This window comes from Pseudozyma flocculosa (genome assembly GCF_000417875.1).
Source record: "Pseudozyma flocculosa PF-1 unplaced genomic scaffold scaffold00025, whole genome shotgun sequence".
Lineage (NCBI taxonomy): Eukaryota > Fungi > Basidiomycota > Ustilaginomycetes > Ustilaginales > Ustilaginaceae > Pseudozyma > Pseudozyma flocculosa.
The window spans coordinates 415,609-440,707 of record NW_006920893.1 but is presented as its reverse complement, the minus strand read 5'-3'; the positions used below and the strand labels follow the sequence as shown (position 1 = coordinate 440,707).

Here is a 25,099-nt window from a genome sequence, read left to right as displayed (position 1 = left end):
ATGGACGGCATCGAGGACTGGGACGACGACGAGCACTTTGACCCGGCCAGCGACTACCTCGGTGACAACTGCGCCGAGATGAAGCGCTACCGCGCCCAGCTGGCCGCCAAACGCGAGGCCAAGCGGGCCATGCAGCGGCGGCAGTCGTCGTCGATGGCGGCGCCGACGCAGCAGCAGCAGCAGCAGCAGCGGTCGCGGGACGAGCTCGAGGAGCAGGACCTTGGCGAAGCGCCCATGGACCGCGACCTGATCAGCGGCCGCATCGGACCCGCGGACGAGGACGAGCTGTGCCGCCAGGACCGCGAGGGACAGGCCCACTTCTACCACGACGACGTCGCCAGCGCACGGCGCGGGCAACAAGCTGCCGGAGCGCAGCGGCAAGGAGGGAGCGGAGACAGCGAGGACAGCGAGGACGGCAAATGGCCGCGGCTGCGCGACTGGGTCGAGGGCAAGCAGCTCGTCCTCGAGTACCAGGAGAGCTACTCGGACGATCCCAAGGTGCAGACCATCAAGCTGACCGACGACGAGGCCGAGTCGCTCGCCGAGGCCGAGAGCCCGGCCCACCAGTGGCTGCAGCGCAACAAGGCCGAGGTGGGCGAGATCCTCGGCAGCGAAAAGCACCACCAGTGGAGCCCGGCCGAGTCGGCGCATCGGCTCATGGAGCACGGCGTGCCCAAGTTCTGGAGCAAGCGGAGGCGGGGCTCCACTGGAGGGGCGAGCGTCCAGTCGGGGCGCGACGAGGGCGGCCAAGCGCCCTGCAAGACCCTCGACGACATCCACGACCGGGTCGACCAGCGGCGCGAGGGCCGCGAGAGGGACGCAGACGTGCAGCCGCAGCAGCGTCGATACGTGGCCGCCACCGAACCCGAGGCCGAATCGCCCGCCGAGCGCGACGAGCGGGCAGCCCTGCTCTTTGGCGCCATGACGTGGGCGCGCGACAACCGGGACCACGACGAGCCCACCGCTGCCGTCGCCGCCCCGAGCCGGGGCAAGATGGCGTCGGTCGAAGAGGCCGACGAGCCGCCGAGCACGCCCCTCGGCCGTGGCGATGCGGTCCCGCGCATGGAGACGCTGCGCGACCCTTCGACGAGCCGGCGATCGTCGACGAGCTCAGGCGGGGGCCGAGGCTCATCGCAGCAGCAGCAGCAGCATCCGCCGCCAGCGGCGTCGCACGTGTCGGGCGGTGCGCACGGCTCGAAGCGCTTCTCGCTGCGCAAAAAGGTGCTGAGCGGGCAGATTGGCCTGTCGGGCCGCCGGCGGCGCGACAAGGCCGCTGCCGACGACGTCGACGACGAGGAAGAAGACGAGAGCCTGGCCGACGGCTCCAAGACGCCCACGGGATCGGCGTCGGTCGCCTCTGCGCCAGCGGCCACCGGTGGCATGGGCGCTGCGTCGCGGCCGACGGTCGTCATCTCGGCACCCCTGGACGGGCCATCTTTGAGCTCGACGTCGCCCGTCAGGGAGCGGAGGGCCTTTCGCAAGGTGGGGCAGTGCCCGAGCACGTGCTCCCCCGACGGCGGCGGCGGCGACGCGGACGGCGGAAAGGACAAGGCCAAGGCGAGGAGCCCGGCCAAGGAGAAATTCTTCCCGCGAAGCTCGAGTGCGGGCGCGGGCCTGTCAGAGCACGACCGGTCGCTGCGGTCCGTCGCGCGCACCGACACCGACGACAGCGGGCGGCTGTCTGTGCGCAGCGCCGTGGCACCGTCGGCAGGGTCGTCGACGACCAGCACCACCAGCACCACCACCACCACCACCACCAGGACGACGGCGAGCGGCAGGGCGCACAACCGGCACTCGAGCATCCAGTGGCTCGACGTGGCCGACGGCACGCACGACCACCGCCCGCTGCGGCACAACAGCGACGACTCTGCCGGTGCCGGAGAGACGCGGCGGACGCGCACGCACAGCTCGTCGACGTCGTTTTCCAACGGCCCCACGTCGTCGTCGTCGTCGACGGTGACGGACGAGGTCGAGCAGGACGGCGGCGGCGGCGGCGGCGGCGGCGGCGGCGGAGGAGGAGGAGGAGACCTGGGCAACCTGGCCGAGCGGGGCAGGAACCGGCTGGTCAACTTCTTTTCGACGTTTACCGCGCCAAAGGGCGAGGGGATGGGTAACCCGGGGCCCAGCTCGCACCCGCACCTGTTTTCCGGCCATGGCGGCGATGACGATGACGATGACGGCGACGGCGACGGCGACGCGGATGGGGATGGTGACCGGCCTCTGGAGAGGGGACCGGCAGGGCACGAGGTGAGGCATGCCAACTCGGCCCCGCCGCCCGGTAGCTCCGGCTCCGGCGGAGGAGGAGGAGGGGGGTTGAGGGTCATGATTGATATGCCGGGCGACGACGATCCGCCGGTACCTGCTGGGTCCCGGTCGTGAGTAGTGACCTTGGCTCCAGCTGGGCGACGGGGCGGCTCGTCGATGCGAAGCCAAGCCGAGAGAGGGAGGGGGACGTGTAGTAACCCGCCCGTCATCGTAGACGATTGATGTTCATGGCACCGCAATCGCAATCGCAATCGCAATCGCAATCGTAATCGGATCGCATGCCACGCCGTCGTCGTCGTTGCACTGTACTGCCTGGCCGTGCTCCTCCTAGCCTTGGCCCCTACCCCTGCCCCTGCCCCTGCCCCTGCCCCTGTTCTTGGGGTCCCAGTCAAGGTCTCGCTCGTTGTAGGCAGCCGTCGAAAGGGCAGGGCAGGGCAGGGCAGGGCCAGGGTGCTGCAAAGGTAGGGTACTCGTGTGCTACCTTTCGCCCAGCGCGATGGGACGTGAACCCGAACCTGAACCCGAACTTGTTCGAGTATGTCAGTCGAGAGCGGGAGCGGGTCGACCGCAGCCCAGCCTCCTCTCCCCTCCTCTGTGCCACAGTGCGGGGAGGCCGAAAAAAGAACAGGAAAAAAAGATGAAAACCCCCGCCAAGGAGCGCGGGGAGAAAAGGTGAGGCGCCTCGCATGCTTGCGAGGGCACACGATGATATGTGCGACAACCACAGGATTCGAACCTGTGCAGGCAGAGCCTATACGTTTCCTCCCCCAGAGGGGGGTCGAACCACGCGGGCGTTTTAGTTCGAGACGTACTCCTTGACCACTCGGACAGATTGCCTCGTCATGTCACGAGCTCGAAATGGTGGCTATAGGAGGTGTGCGGGAGGTGGTGGTGGGTACGGGGACGCTACGTCACGGAGCTGTGCGCAGAGGCAGGGTCCAGGGATGACTACTTGGGTGGCGCAGGGAGGCATGAGGGCGCTTGTCAGCCTGCCTCGCCTTGCCTGCCTAGCCTGCCTAGCCTGCGTCCGACGCGGCGCTCGGTCGTGGATGGACTGCCCGCGTTGCTTGCTCTTGCTTGCTTCCTGGCCTCTTCCATCGTCGCAGGCCAGGAACGCTGCAGCCGCGCCGCTCGGTCTCAGAGAGAGAGGGAGAGAGGGGGAGGCAGCTGTCAGCGGCCGGGCTCGCGGTCGTGGCGCCTGCCTGCCCGCTCGTCCATCGATGGACCGACCTCGACTTGGCTTGCAGGCCTCCTCGCTCCTCACCTTGCCTGCCCCGCCCCCCGCCGTTGTATCGACTCGACTCGACTCCGCACCACCACCATCGTCGTCGCACCCCCCAAACTGACCCTCCGCACCCCCCCAACCCCAACCACAACCACAACCACAGCCACTCGCCAGCACCACCGCCCGCCCACAGCGACACCATGTCGAGCAGCGAGGAAAAGTTCGAGGGCGTCATCACGGCCTATCCCGTCGAGTCGATCGAGAAGCAGCAGCAGCACGGCGGACCGGGTCTCGACAGCGAGGTGAGCATCCCTCTTGCCGCCCGTGTCCCCCCTTCGGAAAAGATCGCACGTGCTGCTCCTTCCTCGACAAGGCTGACGACGACCCCTGCCCCCCCGATTTCCTCTGCTCCTGCCTCCCACTCTCCCCACCGCCGTCCGAACCCGCTTCCACGCAGATGCGGGCCAAGGCCGAGTTCACAAAGCAAGAGTTCTGGGGCGACGACGGCAAGCCCTACCTGCGCGAGTACCGCGGTTCGGGCAAGCTCGAGGGCAAAAAGGCCCTCATCACCGGCGGCGACTCTGGTACGTGGCGCGGCGCACGGCGGCGGGCGGTGCAGCGAGCGGCATCAGCGAGACGGACAGGCTCTAGGCGGTGGCGGATGGACGGACGGACCGATAGGCTGACACGGGCGTCCTCGACGCGCTTTCCCCTCTGCGATCGCATCCGCTGCTGCAGGTATCGGTCGCTCGGTCGCTGTCCTGTTTGCGCGCGAAGGGTGAGTTGCCTGCCGGTCAGAGGCTGGCACCCTCGAGGGCCTGATCTGACACTCGGGCGTCCTCCCTCTTCGACCTGCTCCGGATCCCTTCAGAGCGGACGTGTCGTTCACCTACTTGCCCGAAGAGGAGTCGGTACGTTTGAAGCGCCGCAAGCTCGGATCGCCACCTGCTCCCCTTGCTGACCTCCCCAGCCGCACTCACTCTGCCTTGCCGCCCCGCTGCTGCCCAACGTCGGACACGACAGGACGCCAAAGAGACGATCGCGCTCGTCGAGCAGGCGGGCCGCAAGGCGCACGGCATGGCCGTCGACCTGCAGGACGAGGCCAACTGGACCGGCATCGTCGATGGTGCGTCGCCCTCTCTCTTGCCCCCGCAACCCTCCCCACTCGTCCGACGATGACTGACCAGCCCCGCTCCCCTTGCCCTACCACCCCTGTCACTCCGCCTCGGCGACCCGCAGAACACTTCAAGGTGTTTGGAAAGCTCGACGTCCTCGTCCCCAACGCCGCGCGCCAGGTCATGTACGAAGACATCGGCGACCTGCCCGTCGAAAACATCAAGAAGACCATCAACCGTGAGCACAGCGCCGCGCCGTTCCAAGACCGACCACAAGGCAATCGACGGCGATCGAACCTGACTTCCGACGTCACCCTCTGTGCCTCTCCCGTCACACTCATCCGATGTTGACCCTTCCCTCCCCCTCGCCCCGCAGTCAACCTGATCTCGCTCATGGCCGTGGCCAAGTACGCCATCCCCAAGATGAAGCGCGGCTCCTCGGTCATTTTTTCCGCCAGCGTCGCGGCCAACATGGGCAACCCGATGTTGCTGGACTACAGGTGCGTCGTCCGTCATCGTCGTCGTCGCAGCAGAGCCTCCTTTCGGTCCAGCCTGGTACGGTCCGACTGACAGGGAGACTCTGGCCTTTTCCTTTCCGCTACGCTGCACGTCCGGCAGCGCCACCAAGGGCGCCATCGTCACGTTTACGCGCGCGCTCGCGCAGCAGGTCGGTCCCAAGGGCATCCGTGTCAACTGCGTCAACCCAGGTTCGTGACGTTGTGCTGCTTCGCCCGCATCCGATGCACGCGTCGCTGCGACATGGCGAGGCTGACTGAGGCTGGCTCGCTTCTGGACCTCCCCACCCTACTCTCCCTTCGCTAGGCATCATTTACACGCCCCTCCAGCCCGCCAGCAACCCACCGGACAACATGGACTGTGCGTATCCGCCCGGACGCGTGCGCCCGCCTCGACACTGCGTCGTCGGCCCTGCGCCCCCCGCTGCCCTCCGTCGCACCGGTACTGACACGCGAGCTGCGTCTCTCTTGCCCCATCCCCTCTTTCTACGACGGCGGATGCGGCTGCGACAGCGCTGGGAAAGGACCAGGGCCCGCTGCGCCGACCTGCCCAGCCCATCGAGGTGGCCACGTCGTACGTCTTCCTCGCCGGGCCCGACGGCAGCTTCTTTACCGGCCAGCACCTCCAGCCCGACGGCGGCATGCGTCCCGAGGCCTAAGAGCGGCCCGACCGGCCATCGATCGCGCTGCCACCTCTCGCTGCTGTACGCGGACGCCGCACCCGTCGGCTCCTCTGCCCATCGAGACCCTCCAACGCACAGCAGCATGCAGGGATAAAACGAGCGAGTGATGCTGATGTCACAGCCGCCGGGGGGACGGCAGAGAACAAAAGGGGGACCGGATAGGTCTGCATCGCATTTCTACGGCATCGGTCCGTCGTCGAGTCCGAGTCTAAAGGTGGGGTCCAGGAGCGCTCCCCCGCCACAGTTCTAGAAGTCAAAGTAGCCGGCCAGCCTCATGACGCCGTTCGGGTCGTACTTGCGCTTGACCTGTCGCAGGCGGCCGAGGTTGGGCCCAAAGATTTTCTCGACGGGCGTGTCGGCGATGAGGTAGTTGGGGTAGAGCCAGAGGTCGTCGACCTTTTGGCCCTCTGCGCGCGCCTGGTCGGCGAGGACGCGGGCCGACTCCTTCATGGCGCTGTGCCAGAAGGCGTCGTCGGCCGGGTTGTCCCAGGCTGCGTAGAGGTTGAGGGGCAGGGCGTCGTTGGAGTGGGGCCAGGCGGCGTCCTTTGTCTTGTCCTTGAACGAGAGAAAGGGCTCGATGTCGTACGACACGAGCGTCTGGGAGCGCAGCAGGCCCTTTTTGCCCCAGAAGAGGGTCTGGTTCTGGATCTGGTCGAGGAGGGGCTTCGAGTAGCGCTGGAACATGACTGAGTGGAAGAGGCCGCGGTGGCCCGCCTGGAGGCCCGAGGGGACGCCGCTGATGGCGTCGTTGAACGACTGCGTCTTGAAGTCGCCCAGCAGCTTCTGCGAGGGCACCTTGTCAAACGCGGCGAAGGGGTTGGTCGAGCCCGGATCGCCGTCGTAGATGGCCAGCAGGATGGCTCCCGGCCCGACGAGGCCGACGTGGTTGAGCGTCGTGATGACCTGGGCCTTGGGGTCCTTGTTGTTCTCGGAGAAGTCGTAGGTGGCGTTGACGAGGGCGGGCAGCTGGTCGACCGAGTAGATGCGCGTGCCGCCGTAGATTTTGGCCGACTGGGCGTAGGCCTTGAGGCGGTAGCGGTAGACGATGCCAAACTGGTTGCCGCCGCCGCGGATGGCCCAGAAGAGGTCCGGGTGCTGGGTCTCGCTGGCCGTGGCGAGGGTGCCGTCGGGCAGCACCATGTCGGCCTGGATGAGGGTGTCGCCCGTCAGGCCGTGCTGGTTGGTGAGCCAGCTGTAGCCGCCGCCGCCCGTGATGAAGCCGCCGACGCCGACGCCAGGCACGCGCCCGCCGACGACGTTGAGGCCCGTCCCGTCGAGCTGCTTGTACACCTCGTCCCACTTTTTGCCGCCGCCCAGGTCGACGTAGCTGCGGTCCGCGGCCACGCTCACCTCGTCGAAGCCGCGCAGCGTAATGTGGATGCCCTTGGTCGACGAGAAGCCCTGGTTGCTCGCGTGGCCGCCGCTCGAGACGGCGAAGCGCACGCGCTGCTCGCCGACGAGCTTGACGGCCGCCGCCAGGTCCTCGGCCGTCTTGGGCCGGTAGACGCACGCCGACGGCTGCGCCGAGCTCGCCATGTAGTGCGACTTGCCGTCGCCGTACTCGAACGAGAGCGGGAAAAAGACCTGGCTCCGCTTGTCCTTCTTGTCGAGCTTGTCGAGGTCCTTGCACGCCGCCAGCTCCGTCGCGTTGACAAAGCGGCGCACCAGCCTCGCGTCGTCGAGCTCGGAGCCCACCTGGTCGAGGGTGCGGCCGAGCGGGGCATCGTGCACGACGTCGCTGTCCAGAGGCGAGGGCGAAGAGAGGGTCGACGTGGCAAGCGGGATCGCGGCTGCGCACACGAGCAGCGTCACGAGGAGCGCACGCAGCGTCCTGTTGAGCTCGGCCATGGTGGGCGGCGGGGAGGATGCGAAGGGAGTGTTCCAAAGCAGGGTCGTCGGGAGAGAGAAAGAGAGAGAGAGAGAGGAGGGAGAGAGAAAGGATCGTGGGAGGGGGGGTTGGCTGGGGAGGGGGAGCTGATGGGCGGGCCAGGAGAGGCAGAGGACAAAGGTGCCCCGCCGCCTTCTTATAGGTCCCCCGAGCCGGGAGCGTATGTATGTACATACAAGTAGCAGCTTGTCGAAGAGCAAGCAGCCGAGCACCCGCCCATGGAAGCGGGGTCCGCTGTAGACCGCACGTACCGCTGATGGGCAGCGGCACCTAGACCTGTCTCCGCGGTGTCCGTGAGATTAGACAGAGGCCGGGGACAGACGAGGATGCTCGCGCGACCTCGGTTGGGCGGGGCGGGCAGCGTGTACGGCCCCAATCTGATTGTCCTGTCATTACTGCTTGGGCACGAGCACCAGGGGCCCTCGATAGACTGCCGATCCACCGACACGGGTCTACTTTGGGCTGGCTGCGTTTGTTCAAGTCCGCCTCAGGCGAGGATGACGATGAAGTGGGTCCGGGATGCGAAGGTCCGTTACGTCTCCGACGTCGGCAGGATGACAAGACAGAAAGAGAAAGAGAGAGAGAGAGAGCCGCCCCACTTGACGGTTGGCATGGTGGGGGTGGTTTGGCGCGGCATCCCGGATCCACAAGGTTGCTGCGCCGCCGCTGGTGCGCTAGTGGCAAGAAGAGAGCTAAGGGTGCGGAGCATGCTGGTTGCTGTGCTGCCACCGTGACGGTCAGCGCGCGGTTGGCGGCTCTGGCTCGCACCGCCGGTCGACTTGAACGAGAAAGAGGCCAGAAGGGCCGTTGGACCGGACTGGTAGGCATCGCTGGTGAGTACCTACACGGGCGCCGGCGTGTTGACGGTGAGCAGCCTCGGTCGTTCTCGTCTGATGGCCTCGCATCACTTGGCGTCGATGTGCCGTGCCTTGCCTTGCCCTGCCCTGCCCTGCCTTGGCTTGCCTGTCTCAATCTCTGCCCGCACCGATGCGGTCTGAACACCGTATCGCTGCGCTTCCATTGCGTCTGTCTGTGGCTCCTGTGCGGCAGGCCAAGCAAGAGGACGACGACGAGCGCCTAGAGCGGACGAGAAGCGAGGCCGATGGCGGCTACGCTACCCTACCCTACTGTACCGTAGGCCAGGCAAGGCTAGGTAGGGGTCCGCTCGTTTCAGCACGCATCTCGTGTGCGTGCGTTGGATCCGCGCTTGCTCACATCGCAGCCGAGAGACGAGCTGGGCTAGGCTATGGTTAGGCTGGCGTCGAAGCAGCCGGCCAACAGCCAAGTGCCAGCAGCCGACGGCAGGCGAGCGCCGATCAAAGAGTGCCGTACGTCTCAGCCGGCCAAACAAGCTAAGGCCCCAAGCCGCAACCATTTCGCAAGCAGTACGTCGGTGGCGCGCCGTCTTATGTGGTACCGGTACGAGCCATCGAGCTGTCGCCCAACACGCTAGACGCCGTCGTACATACAATAGTAGTAACTGTGTACATGCGACGACGGCCGTTGGGCCACCCACGCTCCGCTACGATGCTTGTGCGCCTCGGCCCCAACGACTTTGGTACACTCGCACCATACATCTTGTCTACTGCGCTCGCACGCTCACTCGTTCTTCTCCGCGCTGTATCGAGGCCCAATGGCACGAGTTCAGAGTCACTCACGGCAGCAGGCAGGCAGGTAGGCAGGCAGGCCGGCAGGTGTCAAAGGCGTAGGCGAGGTCCGCGGAGTCAAGATAGAGTGGGGAGCCGCCGGGCGCGTCGAGGTGCGGCTTCCATGCCCCGACGCCGACGACGACGAGGAGGGAAACACGTGAAAGACAGCTGGACTCGCGACCTGCCTCGGCTCCCTCCCTCCGCCGATCGGGGCACCAGGCGTGACGGGCACTATCAGCTCGACTGTGTATCTCGTTGACGACCCGATTGGTCCCCCCCCCTCGCATCTCTGCCCACTATCCCGTCGACCCTTGAGCGGGACGAGGTTCCATACGGTATCCGATACCCCTCCCCCCTCTTTCTGCGTGAACGGTTCGCTACAATGGCGAGCGGGCTGAGAAACCGAGTCTAACATCATCATGCTCGTACGTACGTACGTACGTATGTGCGTCTGCGCTATGGTATGCTCGGCGGGCGTCGACCTTGAGCTTACATAGCGCAGTGCCGCTCCAGGGCGACGAGGTCAGGCGCTCACGGACCTGGCTCGGTGTCGTTGCGGCTGGCACGAGCACCGGCGGCGTTTGGCTCGATGGTCCTCATCGCTGCCGGACAGGTGCGACCTGCCGCGCCCAAACCATCGCTGCGCAGTCCGGGTGGATGAGCGGCTGATGGCGCCGCATGCTCAAGGTCCCACGGCCCAAACGGTGCAGGCAGAGCGGCGGGCTATGCGCTCGTATGTCCTCAAGTCGTAGCCAGCAAGGCCACGAGCCCGCAAAACCGTCCTCGCCAGCATTCCTATTGGCAAAAATTTACCGTGCCCACACAACACGCCAAGGAGCGCAAACGCGCCGCCCAAAGCGCCTCGGCGCGCCAGTGTCGGCCGCAGCGACCTATCCTTGGTGCCAGCAGTTTTCGAGGAGCGCATTCTCACTGCCTTGAACCGCCGTCCCTTTGTGCCTGATGACCCAACGTCGCCCGTCACCGCCAATACGTTCGGTGGCATGCAACGGAACGGCTACGAGCACAGCATCGCGCCTCCACCGAAATGAGGCTATGCTCAACAAGCGCGGAAGTAGGCCTGCTTTGACTGATCCACCCTGCGGTCCGGTCCGAGCATGCTTTGTGTGCAGGGCAGATTCTGGAGACATGGTCCGGAGCAAGCTGGTGCCTGACCTACTGTCCTTTCCTGGGCAAAGGGCTGGTAGACGCACATTTGTACGGCGACGACGGTAGCGCACGAGGACAAACGAGGATTCCACAATGACGAGCGAGGCAGCAACGACGACTCTAGAATGACCCCGGCAGGACAAAGGCCAAGGCGACCGACCAAAGCCTAGGGCGAAGAGAAGTCGGCCTCGGCGGCAACGGTGGCGATTTCATGCTGGTAGTGCTCTTCAAAGTCGTGGCGCCGCGGCGACCATCCGAGGGCGCGCGCGCGGTCGTCACGGGCGCGGGCGTTGGAGCTGAAGCCGAGCCGGATGAGCTGGGGCGTGCCAAAGCCAAGGTGTCGGGCGAACCAATCGGCCGATTCGCTCCTCACCTCGGGCGTCTTGATCAGCCCGCGCGCGTGCAGCTGCGCGCCAATCGCCCTCGACACGTCCGACCACGTGTGCTCGCCGTCCTGGACAAAATAGTAGCCCTCTCGCCTGCCGTGGCCGACGCTGGCGTCGTCGTCGGCGAGGATGCGGGCCAAGAGGAACGAGTAGAAGTCGGCCACGTCGTCGATGTGGATGTGGTTCCACGCCGAGAGGCCCTCGTTGATGCACACGGCCTGCCCCTGCCGGAGGGCGAGGCGGGTGAGGTGCGGGATCTGCTGCGAGATGGTGGCGAACCACCCGCTGCCCTTGCCGTAGATGGTCGGGGGCACGACAATGTAGCTGCGCACGCCGAGCGCGGCGGCCGTATCGACGACGGCGACGTCGGTGATGCGCTGCGAGTACGGCTCCGGGTGGCCGGCCTCGAAGGCGTACAGGTCGTCGTCGACGTCTGAAAAGATGCGCTCGTCGAGCCTGCGGCCCTCGGCGTGGTCGCCCAGGATCGAGGTGCCCGAGGTATGGACGATCGAGGCGTTGGAGCCAGCGGGGCGGCTGCGCCGAGAGAGGCCGCGGATCAGCGCCTTGGCCGACTCGGGATGGCTGGCCGAGGCCGTGTTGACGACGATATCGTACTGCGATGCCACGTCCTCGATGGTGGCGAGGTCGTCGAGGCCGTCGAATAGGTGGGCCTTGACCCCGCGCGACTGGAAGGTGTCGAGGGCGGCCTTGTTGCGCACCAGTACGCCGTACTCGGCGACGGCGGCGTGGGCGTCGCGCAGCAGCGTGGTGAGGATCGAGCCGCCGATGTAGCCTGTTGCGCCCGTGACGAGTAGCTTGGTCATGGTGTTGATGAGGGGCCGAAAGATGGTCGGAGAGAGGCGGGATGAGCGAGGAGGGAGCGACGACGAGGCGAGGGAGTCTGTCCGGCAGCCGCGGTTTATACGCCCTTCGGACGCTCCCGAGCGGCTGGTGGTGGTCGCATCAGGATTGCTTGACGTGCTCGGGATGCGTTCGGAACAGCCCGAACTCGGGCGCGGTAGGTGTCTGCGAGCATGGCGTGCTCGTCGTTTCGTCCGCTCTGCGCCTGCTGCGGTGGAGGAGGTCGGGATGGCATGGTGGATGCGACACAAGCCCTGGAACCGCCGCTGGCTCGCTCCGTTTGGCTGGCCCGCTCCACTTAGCAGGAGCTCGCGAACGGCTCTCGGCCAATTGGAACGCCGAGGTGTCGGCCACGCAATTGCCCGATTGACAAGCCCCAATCTCCGGACGGGCGTCGAGAGGCGGGCTGCCAGAAGACACATACAGCGAGGCCGACCAAACGAGCCTCAGCGCAGAGCCAAGGCAGGCTGGACTCGCCGTCGAAGGCTGGCCTCTGGGCTCGTCGCAGGAGCTCATCTGGCTTGGTGGGCAGCCTTGGTCGGCGCAGGCAGGGAGATGAAGGGCGCAGCAGGGGTGGCGGGGCACCGAGGCCAGGATCGACGCCAACAAGATTGGCTTGGCTTGGCCTGGCCTTGATCTTCTTGGTTCGTTGCATGCTTGCTGTCTGGTCATCTGCGGCGCTGTTGCAGTCACTACTACCCTGGTGCTGATGCCGCTGCCGCTCACGCTTCTGGCTCCGAGGTAAGGCTCCTGCCGGAGGGTCCCACGACGGCGAGCAGGCGAGGCGAGGGAGAGAGGAGGCCAGCTTGACTCGCCATCCCCCGGCCACCTTGTACTTCTCGCCTCGTCTCGCCTCGCCTCGCCGACCTTGGGCCCGCTCCGACACCTTGTTTGGCTCGCCAGGGCGCTTGGTCGAGGAACGCGGCACATGTAGATTAGCACTAGCCTCGCAGGCAGGACCTTGGACCTTGTCCGCCAGCTCTGGTGCCTCGGAAGCGAGCCGTGTCGGCTTCGCCCGTCCGATTCGAGGGTCCCGAGTCGGAAGAAGGCTAGGTAGCCCTCGCCGCCCTCCTCGGCTTAGCCGGGCCTTCTCGCCGTGTCTCCCAACTCCTCGCCTTGTCTTGCCTCCCTGTCGTAGGATCAGCGTTCGTTGTCCCGGCCAGCGATCGAGGCCGTTGGAATCGGAAGCGTCCGCCACTTAGCGGAGCAGGCCGGGCTGCGGACGCATCAGAAGACGTCGGGATTACCTGCGAGCCTGTGTTCGTGCCCACCGGCGGGGACGCCGGAACGAGGGAGGGTGCTCGAGTCAGAGCCTCGGCTCTCCCTTCCAAGACCACCGATCTTGGTTGTTCGCCTACCTGCGTGCACGACCGAGCTTGAGGCAGGCCAGACTCAAGCTTCCCTGCACTGAACTTGGCTGTCCCGCCCTGCCTGTGCGAGCCTGTGACAGCCTCGGCCAGTCTCGCTCGTGTCTGTGGGACAGACAGACAGACAGACGATGCACACAGATACAAGGCGCCGCTGTGCCGCCGAGCCGCTTCATTACGGCGGGCGCCCACCGGACTCGTGGCTGGGCAGCGAGGAGAGTGAAGCAGTCGGTCGTCTCCACCAGCCTGTCCATCCCGCATGCAGCGTAGCCTGATCGCCGGGCGGTGACCGCCGCCCTCGCCCCTCCCTTCCGGTGCTGGCCGCCGACGCCCACGTCCCGGCTTGCCACCTCACCAGCGCCGACTGCCCCGGATTCCGAGCTTGGGCGAGGCGAGGCGGGGCGAGGTAGGGCGAGTTAGGGCGAGGTAAGACGAGAAAGGGCGAGAAAGGGCGAAGCAGAGCGAGAGAGAGCGGTGAGGCAAAGGACAGCCCCCGAAAAAAGGGGACCTCGCGAAGCAACAAGGCTCGAGGCAGCGCGTGACGACACGATCCCCCAAGCTCTACCTCGGCCTGCCTCTCTTTCCCATCGTCCAGGACAAAGGAGGCCAGGCTTGTACCACGTCGGCCCCCCCTTTCGCAGGGCTCTGCGTAGACGGCGGCCGGTCGAGGTTCTTGTCGGCTTCCTGGGGACGGTCCTGTTGGGGCTTCGTAGGACAGCGTCGTCGCACAAGCTGCGGGGCGCCGCGGCTAGGCTTAAAGAGAGGAGCCTCGTCCGCGGTGTCCAGCAAGGACGATGCACCGTCCCGCCCTCTCGTTGTCGTTGTCGTTGTCGATCTCGCTCTCGCCCCCCGTCTTTCTCGCCACCACCATCACCATCGATCTCTTGTCTAGCCACCCACCATCTGGTCTCTGTTCGCCCTCCATTATATTGATTCCAGAGCCGCTCGGCCAGATCCGATCCCACCTTTGCGGCCCGCACCTTCGGCTCAACCGGCAAGCCCGCCTGCATCGGGGTTGATCCGGCGCTCACGGTCCTCCTTCCGCGCGCGGGCGGAGGTAGGGTTCACCCGACGCCGCACCGCGTACGACGGCCGTCGCGCGGTACGGTTCGGTACGGAACGGACACGGCACGGCACGGCCCGTTGCGTCGTTCCGACTACAGCAGGGCAGCACCAGCACCAGCAGCACCAGCAGCACCAGCAGCACCAGCAGCACCAGCAGCACCAGCAGCACCAGCAGCACCAGCAGCACCAGCAGCACCAGCAGCACCAGCAGCAGCACCAGCAGCAGCACCAGCAACAGCCTCTCTTGGCGCGGTGGCACGGTCCCTGCTCCTGCATCTCGCCGCAGCGGCCACAGCGCAACGCACAGTCACACACGCACGCACGCAGGAGGGGATTCACGGCCACGCACGTCGTTGCCGCTTCTTGCCGCTGTCACACATCACGGCGCAGCGAGGACAGAGGAGCCACTCGGTTGGTCCGACCTGCACGCCTGCGCATCCGGTGTGCGCCTTTGGTCTGCTTCCGTCCCGCCGCGCGCCGCGCCGCAGCGGATGCCGAAGCCCACCGAGCCGCGTCCGCCTCCAGCCGTGCTGAGCTCGCTTCGCTTGACTTGTGCTGGTGAGTCGACGAGGCCGGCAGTGGTCCGAAGCGGCGTTTTGCGGCCTTCTCCGTGGCGGATCGTCGACCGAGCTCGGACCGCAGCGTCGCCACCGTTCCTCTGGTCGGTTGCCAGGCAGCAAGGGGTATCTTGAAGAAGGAGGGGCGAAGACAGGCAGGCAGGAAAGGAGGGCGGATAGGCTAGGTCGATCGACAGCGAGGCTGGCTGGGTGCAACGAGGTCGGGGCTACGAGATGAGATGAGGTCAAGTCAAGTACGTGAGGGCGAGCCGGGCAAGCGGACCGAGCGACTTGGCTGGCTGGCCGCAGGGCCCACGGCTGGGCCCGTCGATTTGTGCGGCTGCACGTAGCTACGCCCTCGGAAGGTGGACAGCGCCATCGAGGATCAATTGGCCGCATCGCGCATCGGAGGCAGCGCAGCCCAGCACGGGCTGAGCGTTGGCCTGCACACCCGATCAGCAGCCGCGGTGCCTTCGGTGGCCCCCTCTGGCTGGCCTCGAGTGGCGGCTGGGCTCGGGCTCATAGAGGGCGGACGCTCGTTCCGCGCCTTCCGCAGCTGCTGCAGAGGGGGGAAAAAAGCGGCCGGGGCTGTGGGCCTCATCGCGCCTCGTCTTCATCACACCACCACCATCTCCGTCTTTGCTGCCGCCCGCCACGTACCCGCCCGGAGATGACCCTTGGCCCTTTCCGCCCCTCGCCTTGCCTCTCCCCCTGCCTCTGCCTCTGCCTCTGCACGCAGCTCGACAGGCAGAGCGGGTGCCCAGCACCACGGGCCCAGGTCGCCCGCCGCCTCGCCTTGCGGCCCGTGCTGGAGACCATTTGCTGGTCGGTTCAGAGCTGACCCGGCCCCTTCCTCGCCCCCCACTACCCGCCCCCTTCTTCTGTCTTCTTCTTTATCCCCCTCGTCGCCTCGTCATCCTCCCGCTTGGTCGCCCGCTCCCTAGCCGTCTTCTGCCCATCACCTTCTGCGACCAGCCCCTCAAAGCCAGCTTGATCGGTCCTCGCCTCGCCTCGCGCCGCCCTGCCCCGCCCCGCCCCCTTCGCTTCCTCTTGACACCACCGCATTGGGCGCCCCACACCGACACCGCTCTCGCCGCCACAACGATCGTGGACGCACCAGCAAGGAGGACCCGGCACTTGCCCTAGACGAATCCGCAACCCGGCCACCATGACCTGCGGCCAAGCAGACGACCTCATCGAACTCGCCACCGCCTCGTTCCCAAACCAGAGCCTCGAACAAGTCGCCGACGCAACCGACGCCACCGGGGGCGACCACGGACAGGGCCAAGCCTCGCAAGCGTCCACAGGCCAACGCAGAGGCCGGAGCAGCCAGACCAAGGACATCCGCCTCGCTCCCTGCACCGAAGGCGCCACGCGCCAGCCTCTCGGTGACCGCTGCAAGGATCGAATGCATCGCCACCCAGATCCAGCGGCATCGCTGCACAGGAAGACGTCGGGCACATGGCAAGGTCTGGACGAGCCCATGCCCCGTGCGTTCCACCAAGAGGCGCGTTGGGACCACGAAAAACAGCCGGACGGCGGCTACGTCGAGGACGCCATCGCATCCGAGATCGATCTCGGCGACGACACCGGCGAGGGACGGGGAGCGCCACCGGATGACGGATCACAGACCAGCGGCCGACTCGCCTTTGCTCGACGCCCGTCCAACGTCGGCATCGACAGCTACCACACGGCCGCCAGCTGCAGCACCCGCGTAGCGACGTCGCCTTGGGTCGCGAATCAGCGTGGCCCGCGGGGCGTCGGGGACCCTGGCGCGATCGGCGCTTCGCCACCCATCGGCACCAAGGACGGCCTGTACGCCCAGAGGCGGGCGCCCTCTTCCATCTACAGGCACGGTCGCAGTCACAGCGACAGCAACTTTGCCCTCTGCCTCGGCAGGACTCCGGCTGCAGGTCGACCGGGCTTCGACAAGCGTCGCTTCGCCACCTTCAACGGAGCCAGCCATCAGTCGATCTCGACGGAGACGTCCAGCACGATGGACCAAGCTCCGACTCCGAGCGTCCCTTCCCTTTTCGGCGCTGGGCATCCAGGTACGACAGGCGGTGCGGGTGCACTCGGGCTCGGAGGTCGCCTGCCTCTGACGAGGATGGACAATGTGTCGCGTCCGTCCGCTGATCTGAGGCGGCCGCTCTACTGCGCCGCCTCGCCACGCGGAGACGCCCGGAGTGGGCCTAGCTCCACTGGGAAGCGCGGTTCTGGCGAGCCCTCGCCGCCCTGCGATGACCACGACTTGCCCGGGATCTCGCAGCAGTCCGACTCGATGCTCCTTACGGCCGCGGCTCCGTCGGAAACGATGCCTTGCGCGACCGTCGACGCCAGCAGCGGCTGCAACCTGCCACCCGCCTCGAGGCAGCCGTCGGCGTCGCGGTCGTCCCTGCTTTCGATCAACAGGCCTCGATCGGCGACCATGTCGGCGCTCCCGACCGCTCCGCAGCGCGACGGGCTCTGCCTGTTGCTGAGCCCCGTCCACGAAGGGTCGCTGCATCAGCTCTCGCACACCCTCGTTCCGGGTCCGCCGCTCGCCGAGACAGAGGCCCGGAGGCTACAGGGCATCAGGCGTCTGGCCACGTTTTGCGGAGAGCCGTTGCAGCAAGAGGGTAAACGAGCCGGCACCGTTGTGGGCTCAGACCAGCAGGCGATGGATTTGCAAGCAGGCAACATTACCGACGGCGACGACACGCGCCTGGACCGCTATAGCAGCGACGACGATACCACCTTGTCCGACTCGCTCGAGCGAGCTGCCGAGGGGCTGCAAAGCGCATCCGTGTGCGGCCCGGCTTCGCCCGCATCGTCCGCCCGTGGCCGTCGACGCGACCACATTCGATCACCCTCGCTCATCTCGCTCGGTTCGACCGCAGCGCAGGCCTCGGCGGCGCCCGAGACGGACATTGTCGTGGTCGACACAACGACGGCGGCGGCGACGGCGGCGGCCATCGACGTCGAAGGTGGTGCGCAGGAGGGCGCCAGCGCGGTCGCGGTGCTGCGTGGCCTGCTGGACCATGGCGGAAGCAGGCAGAGGCGCCCGCGCTCATCGAGCGGAGCTGCGGCCTTTGCCGGCGGCGGCGAAAGTGGAGACGAAGAAGGCGGCCACGATGGTGGGCTGGACGGTGGACGGCACGACCGGCCGCCGCTGAGCAAGCGGCTCAAGTGGCGCAGCACCAGCCTCCTGCGCCTCTTGCCGACCAGAGCGGTGGGCGGTCCTAGCCACCAGGGCGGAACGGGCGCCTGAAGACGGTAGGCGCTGGGGCGCGACCGAGCGGCGCGGACGAGAATAGACGAGGGCCGGTCTCCGTCGGGCACAAAGGAGCATCAGCAGGGTAGCCAACCTGGATCCTCACCGTGCGAAGGCAGAGAACGCGAAAGGCCAAAGATGAAGCCGAGCACTGGCGCCGGCCAGTCTACACGACGGTGGCTTAGGGTGAGCCGTCGCAGCGAACCAGCCAGCTCACTATCCCAGTTGTATATGCAGCAGTAGCGGCGGCGGCCCTCTTTCTGTGTCTCAATGTCGAAGCGAGGTCGCTCGTCCGTGCGATTTCAGTGCGTGGAGCACGGGCAAGCGAGGAGGGCGGGTCAGAGGTCAGATGCGCGGAGCTCATGCCAGTGCTGCGAGGGGGGCATCGCCTCTCTGCGGTCGGTCGGTCATCGATCGTTTGAGGTCGAGCGAAGAGGGTGGTAGACATGGTTGTACGAAGTCAGCGTGAGGCCAAGGGGCAAAGGGGGATGAGGGACTTGACTGTGACTGGGATGTGAAGCCGATGCCGATGGAGCGGACGGGGGAGGAGGGGAAAGAGGGGGACGTACGCGAACTCGTCGGGGAGGAACGGGGTGCCGTTCTGGTCGAATTCGACGAGATGCGTCACTTCGACGGCTGGGCGACCGGGACACCTGTCGAGGAGGCGTGTTAGAGGGGGGGCCGAAAGACGGGGGGGGGATGAGCATGTCGAGGTTGCGCGGTTACGGAGCCCACGTCTTCTGTACGAGTAATGGGTAGCGGGGGACGTACATTCGAAACACTCTATCGAGTGGTGTGCAGACGATGCGGTTGGGCCGTTTGCGACAGTGGTACTGCACCATTTCGCTTAGCCTACACCCGTCCGTCGTCGTCGTCGTCGTGGTCGTTGTGCCCTTTGCCGTCGTCGTCGTGGAGGGGGACGACGTGGGAGGAGGAGGAGGAGCCGAGTCGCAGTGGATCTTTGAAAAGGGGACGAGGAGCGAGGAGACGAGACTCGTCGATGTCGGTGCGAGCGGGACGGTTGGGAGCGTGGGCGAGGACGAGGGCGAGGGAGAGGATGGGGGAGAAGGCGGGTCGGGGAAGTCGATAGCTGCCCTTTTGCCCGCCTTGTATCCCTGTGACATTCCGATCATGTACGTCTGCCAACGGTCGACACGAGAGGGAAGCAAGGTATGAGCTCCCCTGTCTCTTACGCTGAGCCGGTTCGGGATGGGGGGTGGACATACCGAAGAGCCGACGGCAGAAGCGAGCAGGATGAGGGTGAGGTTACTCCATCGTTGCGCTTCGCCCTTCCTACCCGTGCGCCCCCCTCCTCCTCCTCCTCCCGTGGGGCCACCGTTGGGAGAAGATGAGGGGGGAGAGCGGGGACGGTACTTGATGTCGTCGATCGAGTTGCGCGCCGGTCGCGTAGGCACGAAGCGGGTGAGCGGCGCCGGTTTCGACCCCGCACCCGCCGACGACGACGGGGGACGCGCCGTACTGTACCCGCGTACCTGGGCACGCAGCGTGGGGAGCAGTGGGGATGACATCCGAGAAGTGTGCGTGTGTCGTTTGTTGGGTACGGTGTGCGTCGGAGTGTGGCAAGTCTGGGTGGTGGTCGTGGTCGTGGTCGTGGTGGTCGTGGTCGTGGTTGGGATGGTGCAAGGGGTGCGGGGTGCGGCAAAGGCGCGGCGCTGCGGCTGACTGACCAAAGCGAAATGTGGAGCGCGCTTCGGATCCGCATCCCCCTCGGCCCCGCAGGTGCATCGTCATGTGTTGGCTTTCCTGCCTTGGGCCTCGACGAGGATTGTCCCCTTCCATCCTTCCGCTCGGGCCAACAGCGAGACGAAAGGGACCATCGCTGAGCGCTTCAGTGTGGCCTCAACGGCGACGACGGCGACACCCGGATGGTCGCGACCTCCTGCCGCTCCCTCTGCGCAACTCGATGCTGCTCAGATCGATGCTGCGCAACCCCGATGGCAACCTAGAAGCCTCGAGCGAGGCTACCTGCACCGCGGCACGAACCGACGCTCGATGAGCGTGCCCACTCGTCCCGATATCCTCTTCCTCTCTCCGCGTAGGGATCACGTTTCCAACGACGGTTACGCGAGGACCATGCAGCTCGGTCGAGCCACGCAGGCCCATCCAGCCCGGACCGGCTTCGAAGATAAACAAGACGCCTGCGGTGGCTTGGACCTTCCCGGCGCACTGCGAGCTCTCTACGCAGATCTGTAGAGCGTCAGAGGACGGTATACTGCAGTGAGCTAGTCGGGTTTTCTTCCCGCCCACCTCGCACAGGCGAAACAAGACTACCGAGTCGGTTGTCTAGTCCCGTCCCATCTTGTCGTGGTTCCGCACCCCATTCTGTTACGGGCGTCGATCATTGTTCAAGGGGCGGCGTCGACCGGCTGCACCGTGCCGCCGAGTCTACCCTAGCCTCAGTGCTATCGAGGCCTCGGCGGCTAGACTGCGCCATACAACTGCCGCTCAGCCTTGTCCTGTGCGCCTCGAGGCGCAACCCACAACGTTTACGCCACGAAACGCCTCGAAGAGCAACCCACCTGGCCCGTCTACCCACCTGGCCGAACTCCCTCGCTGCCGCTCCAGTGGATCGAGGGTCGAGATCGATGTACGGCATGGCATGGAAGAGACGGAACCTTTGTCGGGGTCGAGGCTCCGTCTCGGGGGTCGAGGATCCGCCTGCCCGGGAGCGTGAGACTGGGCGAGACAAATCCTGCAGAAGACGCGGCAGGAGAGGCGAAGGGGGCTCGTTGGCAAAAGGTACTTAAGGGGCTCGGCGATAGGGGACCAGTCTCGATCGTCCGTCACTCACCTCGTCCCATCTCCGCAGACTTCTACAACAATACAGCCAATCGCCACACGCCCCAAAGCCACTCCCGAGCCCAGTTTAGCAAATTGCGATGAAGTTTCTCACGCTGCTCGCCATCGCCGTAACGCTTTCAAGCGTCGCCCATGCCTACAGCCCCTCTCACGAAATGGAGATCAGGGATGCCACACATTGGAAAGAAGCCCCAAAGGGGAGATACCCGGGATGCGGCGATCAACAGTGCCGCATCCCCGAACCAGACCCTCGTCGCCTGAAGCCACCCTATGGTCGTCCTCCTGCCAACGGCAACTCGCCCCACGGTCTGGCGGCGAGGGGATCGGACGGGTTGGGGACGAAAGTCGCGCGAGACCTCCCCGGGAAGGTCAAGGAAGGACCTTCGGGCAACTATTCAACGGGCATTCCGCGCCCTGGTCCGCCCCGCGATCGTCCTCCTGCCGAAAGCATCATCTCACCCCTCGCTCTGGCGGAGAGGGGATCGGACGAGTTGGAGACCAAGGTCGCGCGAGGACTCGCGGGGACTGTCAAAGGGGGATCCGGGTCCGACTACGATTCTGGCGTTCGGATCGGCCCCGGCCCCCGTGACCCCCCCTTTCGTCCTCCTGCCAAAGGCATCTAGCGCCGCGCCCTGGCGGCGACGGGACCGGACGGGTGTCAGAAGCTGGCGGTCGATGCAAAGACGTACGAGAGCTCCTTTGACCCCGCCCTTTAGAACGCAGCCTGTGAAGTGAGTCTTGCCGTTCCCTCTCAATGCCAAATAGAAAAGACGTGGCGATGGGCGACACTGACACGCTCTGTCCTTCACATCGCCGTCGTATGTCAGTCGTGCCGGCCGACGCCAACCGCGCTCGACCACGGGGCCCGTAGGGGCCTTGTTGCGTCGTAACCTCGCGGGGATGCAATCTCGCCGTACCGAACGACACTCGCACCATCTAGGCTCTTCCTTTGGTCCCGAGCTATCTGTCTCCCCTACGTCCTCGCTCGCTGAGCAGAAGGAGCAGGCCGCCCCCGCGTCTGCCCCTGCGTCTGTCTCTTCAGCATGTCCTTATTGCGCCCGCGCGCCAGCTGCCCAGAGGAGGGTAGCCCCGAGATGTCATGTCGCCGGGTTTCGCGAGTTCTATCCCGTACTAAGCCGTCCTTGTTTGCAATCCGTTGGTGCTGTCGACCGTCTCCCACGCCGTCGTTCCACGCAGCCTTGCTTGTCCGCGCGGCGCTGAGAGGAGCCAGAGATGCGCACCGCCCCAGAGCTTGGCTCACCCGCGCCTCTGGGCCCAGAGCTTCGATCTTGCACCCGCGCCGGACGGACAAAACAGCCTGAAGGGGAGCAGATATCATGCCCGCCACAGCAGCACCGAGAAGAGCCTCGTCCGGCAAGATGAGACCAGCTCGTGCCGGCCATCGGACGTGTCTCGTCGACACCGATGTTCTCGAGCTCAAGGCCTCTTTGCCGCTCGGCCGCGGCCATGTACACATACAGCGCTGTTCCGAGCAACCTGACCGGCTGGCATGCCCCGATGCCGACCCACTCGGCGCTTGTTGTTCGCCCCCACCATGCAGCCACCGCCTCGTGCGCCCGGAGTGGGGGTGTCTCAAGGCCGTCGACGCTCGTCGCGGAGCTCCGGCCACAAAGAGGGGGTAAGTGGGCCTTTGCAGCGCCACGGACAGGGAGGACCGACCACGCCCCCACCGTGAGCGGCTATCATCCCTCGCTCTCCTCTGCTCCCGGTCATGGCAACAGACGCGGCTGGCTCGGATGGCGTCGCTCGCTCGCCGCACAGGGCACCGAATCGGACGGTGGACGCCTCTTACTGACTCGCACTTCAATCGACCTTTGCGGCCCCACCTTCACGGCCCCACCCTCTACGGCCCCACCCCGCTGCGATCGGAGTGCCGTCAGCGTCGCAGGTACCGGCAAGAGATGTGGGCGTGACGCTGCTCGTTCCGCCGTGGCCCCTATCCAAGCGGCCCCCCTGACCCACCTCTGAGAGCCTTGCTGACGCTCCAAGATGACGATGGGCTCCCGGTTGATGGTCGGAAGGAACAGGCCGAGGAGGCGACCAGGTGCTAGGGCCGATGCCAAACGTGCCCGGTCCGCCTCCCTGCCCCTCTCTGTACGCACACCTATGTATATATACCGAGGCGCTTGGCAGCCTCGTCCCCCCCGTTCCTGCAAACGTACACCTCCCAACCGCCTCCCCATCCTAGCCACAGCCCAGACGGACCGACCACGCCATGAAGTACCTCTACCTGCTCGCCGCCGCCTTTCTGCCGCTGTCGCACGCCCTCACCTACCCGAGGCTCGACTGGAACCTGGGCGGCATCCTCGGCCACTGGACCGTCCGTTTCGACGGCGTCCATGCGCATCTGTGCACCAACGGCCTGGTGTGGAACATTGTCGACAACAATACGGGCAAGAACCAGGCCGTCAAGTGCACCGGCCTCCCCAACGCGGTGTGCAGCTGGATCGACGAGGAGCGCTGTAACGTCAACATCGAGCCGGACTGCGACTTCAACACGATCCCCAGGCGCGCCTGCGAGGTCTTTGTGATGGACTGGCCCGTCTACAAGTTCCACTTCGTGCCTCTCCTGCGCCAGACGGGCAAGTCGCTGTCGAGTGAGTCCCCCCGGCCGTTGCTGCTGCCCACTCCCATGGCTGCCGCTAACCTCGTCGTCGCTCTTGTACGTCGCTTTCCCCTGAAACTCGGCGGCTGCGTTCCTCGATCGGATGCAAACACGAAACAGTCCAGTCGCCCCACGATCACAAGTTCTACAACCATCCGATGGGACCTTGGATCCCAGAGTACAGCAGCTAGCGTGCGTCGACGCCCGCAGCAGAGCAGGTCGCTCAATGGCAGCACCGGCAGCAGTAGTAGTCTTTTCCGACTGCGGCGTGGGTCCTTGCGGCATACCAGCCAGGTCTTGGGCACGCGAGCAATCGTTGCTGCCCCTGCCTGCTTCCGCTCCCGCGCCGGGCCGGGCCGTCTGCCCGCACGCCTCGCCTCGCCACCTTCCGCTCCGTCTCTTGCTCCCCACCTCAACTCCCTTCCTTCCCCATCCCTCTGCCGCATGTTGTGGCTTCTCGCATCGCTTTTCGCGCGCCAATGGTGTCCTTGACGTTTCTCACGAATTAATGCACCATGTGAAAAATCGCTCGCACCTCGCACGCAGGAGGGACGTGGTACCACGAGCTGAAAGGGCTCCCGGGCGAGCAGTGAAGGTCTGCGCGCCGCATCGCATCGCATCGCGACGTGTCCTGTTCCATCCCGCCCTCGCTTGCCTCCCCCGCCCATCCTTCCTCTCCTGTCTTCCACTCACACGCACGCTGCCCACGTAAGCACGACGGGTCTCGAGAGGTGCGGCAGCTCCACGGGGCCAATTCGCACCGACATCGCGGCGGTCTGTAACGACGCAGATCAGGTGAATGAAGGGGATTCAGTGCACGTCGGTCGATGTCGATGCCACGGAAAGAAACGGCTCAGAAGCTTGTGCGTAGATGACGAAGAGCCAAGGCGAAATGGGGTGACGATGACGATGCTCGCAAAGGAAAGGATGGGCGGCGTAAGGCGTCGGATGCTGGTTGCTCGAAGGCGTCGGATGCTGGTTGCTCGAAAATGAGAGGGCGGTGCGGGGGCGGCGGCTGGGAACGACGGTAGTAATGAATGAAGATGATTCGGTAACGACGCGGTAGGGACGAGTGCGCCCGGCTGGCGAGTCGTGCCCGCGGACGCGCCTCTTCCGTCCGACTGACCCGTCAACCCGCCTGCGCTGCGCCGGTGCAAGAGACGACGGGCGACGTCGGGTCAATGGCAGAAGCCGCCGACGAGTCCGGAGACGGCGTTGCGCCAACGCCTGAACCCGCACCCGCACCCGCACCCGCACCAGCCGCCGGCTGGACCTGGAGTGCAGCCTGTGCGCTGTGCGAGGCTCCCGACGGTGCCGACATCCCACCGCGCATCCGCCCGCCAAACTTGTCGTTGCGCCGTTTGGCGTGCATCCGCGCCACGGCGCTCTGCACCGCCTCGGGCGCCGAGTTGATCGACGTCGCCGCCAGCGGTTCCGCAAGGCGGTTCGACATTGCCCCGCCCACGACCGGCGGTGGGCCCAGCGAAGACCGCTTCGTGGGCGAGGGAGCACGGCGTGGGCCAAGCCCATCCGAGACGCCGACGCTGCCAGAGCTTGCAGGTCGATGTGGCTGCCGGGCGCCCCTCGTCGAGCCGTTCCCGTGCGCCCGGCGGCCAGAAGTGCCAGCCTGCCCGCCGGCAGTCGTGGCGTGGCCAGA

At 66.1% G+C, this 25,099-nt stretch overlaps 8 protein-coding genes across 8 annotated transcripts in view; 4 read left to right on the top strand and 4 right to left on the bottom strand.

Moving 5' to 3' along the window:
- PFL1_06379 (uncharacterized protein) overlaps positions 1 to 2,379 on the top strand; it is a gene marked incomplete at both ends in the record, with an annotated part of 4,262 nt that extends 1,883 nt beyond the window's left edge. Inside the window, one exon of the mRNA XM_007883920.1 lies at positions 16 to 2,379. Within this exon, the coding sequence (XP_007882111.1) occupies positions 16 to 2,379 (2,364 nt within the window). The remainder of the gene's footprint in view (positions 1 to 15) is intronic.
- Positions 2,380 to 3,690: 1,311 nt separating this feature from the next.
- PFL1_06378 (uncharacterized protein) lies at positions 3,691 to 5,779 on the top strand (the record flags this gene model as incomplete). Its single annotated transcript, XM_007883919.1, has 10 exons — positions 3,691 to 3,792; positions 3,948 to 4,074; positions 4,229 to 4,268; positions 4,362 to 4,401; positions 4,514 to 4,616; positions 4,730 to 4,843; positions 4,982 to 5,105; positions 5,224 to 5,312; positions 5,428 to 5,481; positions 5,634 to 5,779. 10 exons carry the CDS (start codon positions 3,691 to 3,693, stop codon positions 5,777 to 5,779), a joined length of 939 nt encoding a protein of 312 aa, XP_007882110.1.
- A 270-nt stretch (positions 5,780 to 6,049) lies between these two features.
- Positions 6,050 to 7,651, bottom strand: PFL1_06377 (uncharacterized protein; the record flags this gene model as incomplete). The annotated part of the gene is made up of 1 exon (XM_007883918.1): positions 6,050 to 7,651. The coding sequence occupies one exon, from the start codon at positions 7,649 to 7,651 to the stop codon at positions 6,050 to 6,052; it is 1,602 nt and encodes a 533-aa protein (XP_007882109.1).
- A 3,022-nt stretch (positions 7,652 to 10,673) lies between these two features.
- Positions 10,674 to 11,717, bottom strand: PFL1_06376 (uncharacterized protein; the record flags this gene model as incomplete). The annotated part of the gene is made up of 2 exons (XM_007883917.1): positions 10,674 to 10,823; positions 10,881 to 11,717. 2 exons carry the CDS (start codon positions 11,715 to 11,717, stop codon positions 10,674 to 10,676), a joined length of 987 nt encoding a protein of 328 aa, XP_007882108.1.
- Positions 11,718 to 15,911: 4,194 nt separating this feature from the next.
- Positions 15,912 to 17,993, top strand: PFL1_06375 (uncharacterized protein; the record flags this gene model as incomplete). The annotated part of the gene is made up of 1 exon (XM_007883916.1): positions 15,912 to 17,993. The coding sequence occupies one exon, from the start codon at positions 15,912 to 15,914 to the stop codon at positions 17,991 to 17,993; it is 2,082 nt and encodes a 693-aa protein (XP_007882107.1).
- Positions 17,994 to 18,334: 341 nt separating this feature from the next.
- On the bottom strand, positions 18,335 to 19,525 carry PFL1_06915 (uncharacterized protein; the record flags this gene model as incomplete). The annotated part of the gene is made up of 4 exons (XM_007883933.1): positions 18,335 to 18,389; positions 18,566 to 18,649; positions 18,768 to 19,135; positions 19,223 to 19,525. 4 exons carry the CDS (start codon positions 19,523 to 19,525, stop codon positions 18,335 to 18,337), a joined length of 810 nt encoding a protein of 269 aa, XP_007882124.1.
- A 3,527-nt stretch (positions 19,526 to 23,052) lies between these two features.
- Positions 23,053 to 23,633, top strand: PFL1_06374 (uncharacterized protein; the record flags this gene model as incomplete). The annotated part of the gene is made up of 2 exons (XM_007883915.1): positions 23,053 to 23,434; positions 23,563 to 23,633. The coding sequence occupies 2 exons, from the start codon at positions 23,053 to 23,055 to the stop codon at positions 23,631 to 23,633; spliced, it is 453 nt and encodes a 150-aa protein (XP_007882106.1).
- A 938-nt stretch (positions 23,634 to 24,571) lies between these two features.
- The window catches only part of PFL1_06373 (uncharacterized protein), a gene marked incomplete at both ends in the record, with an annotated part of 4,669 nt that continues 4,141 nt past the window's right edge, over positions 24,572 to 25,099 (bottom strand). The window contains one exon of the mRNA XM_007883914.1: positions 24,572 to 24,934. Within this exon, the coding sequence (XP_007882105.1) occupies positions 24,572 to 24,934 (363 nt within the window). The remainder of the gene's footprint in view (positions 24,935 to 25,099) is intronic.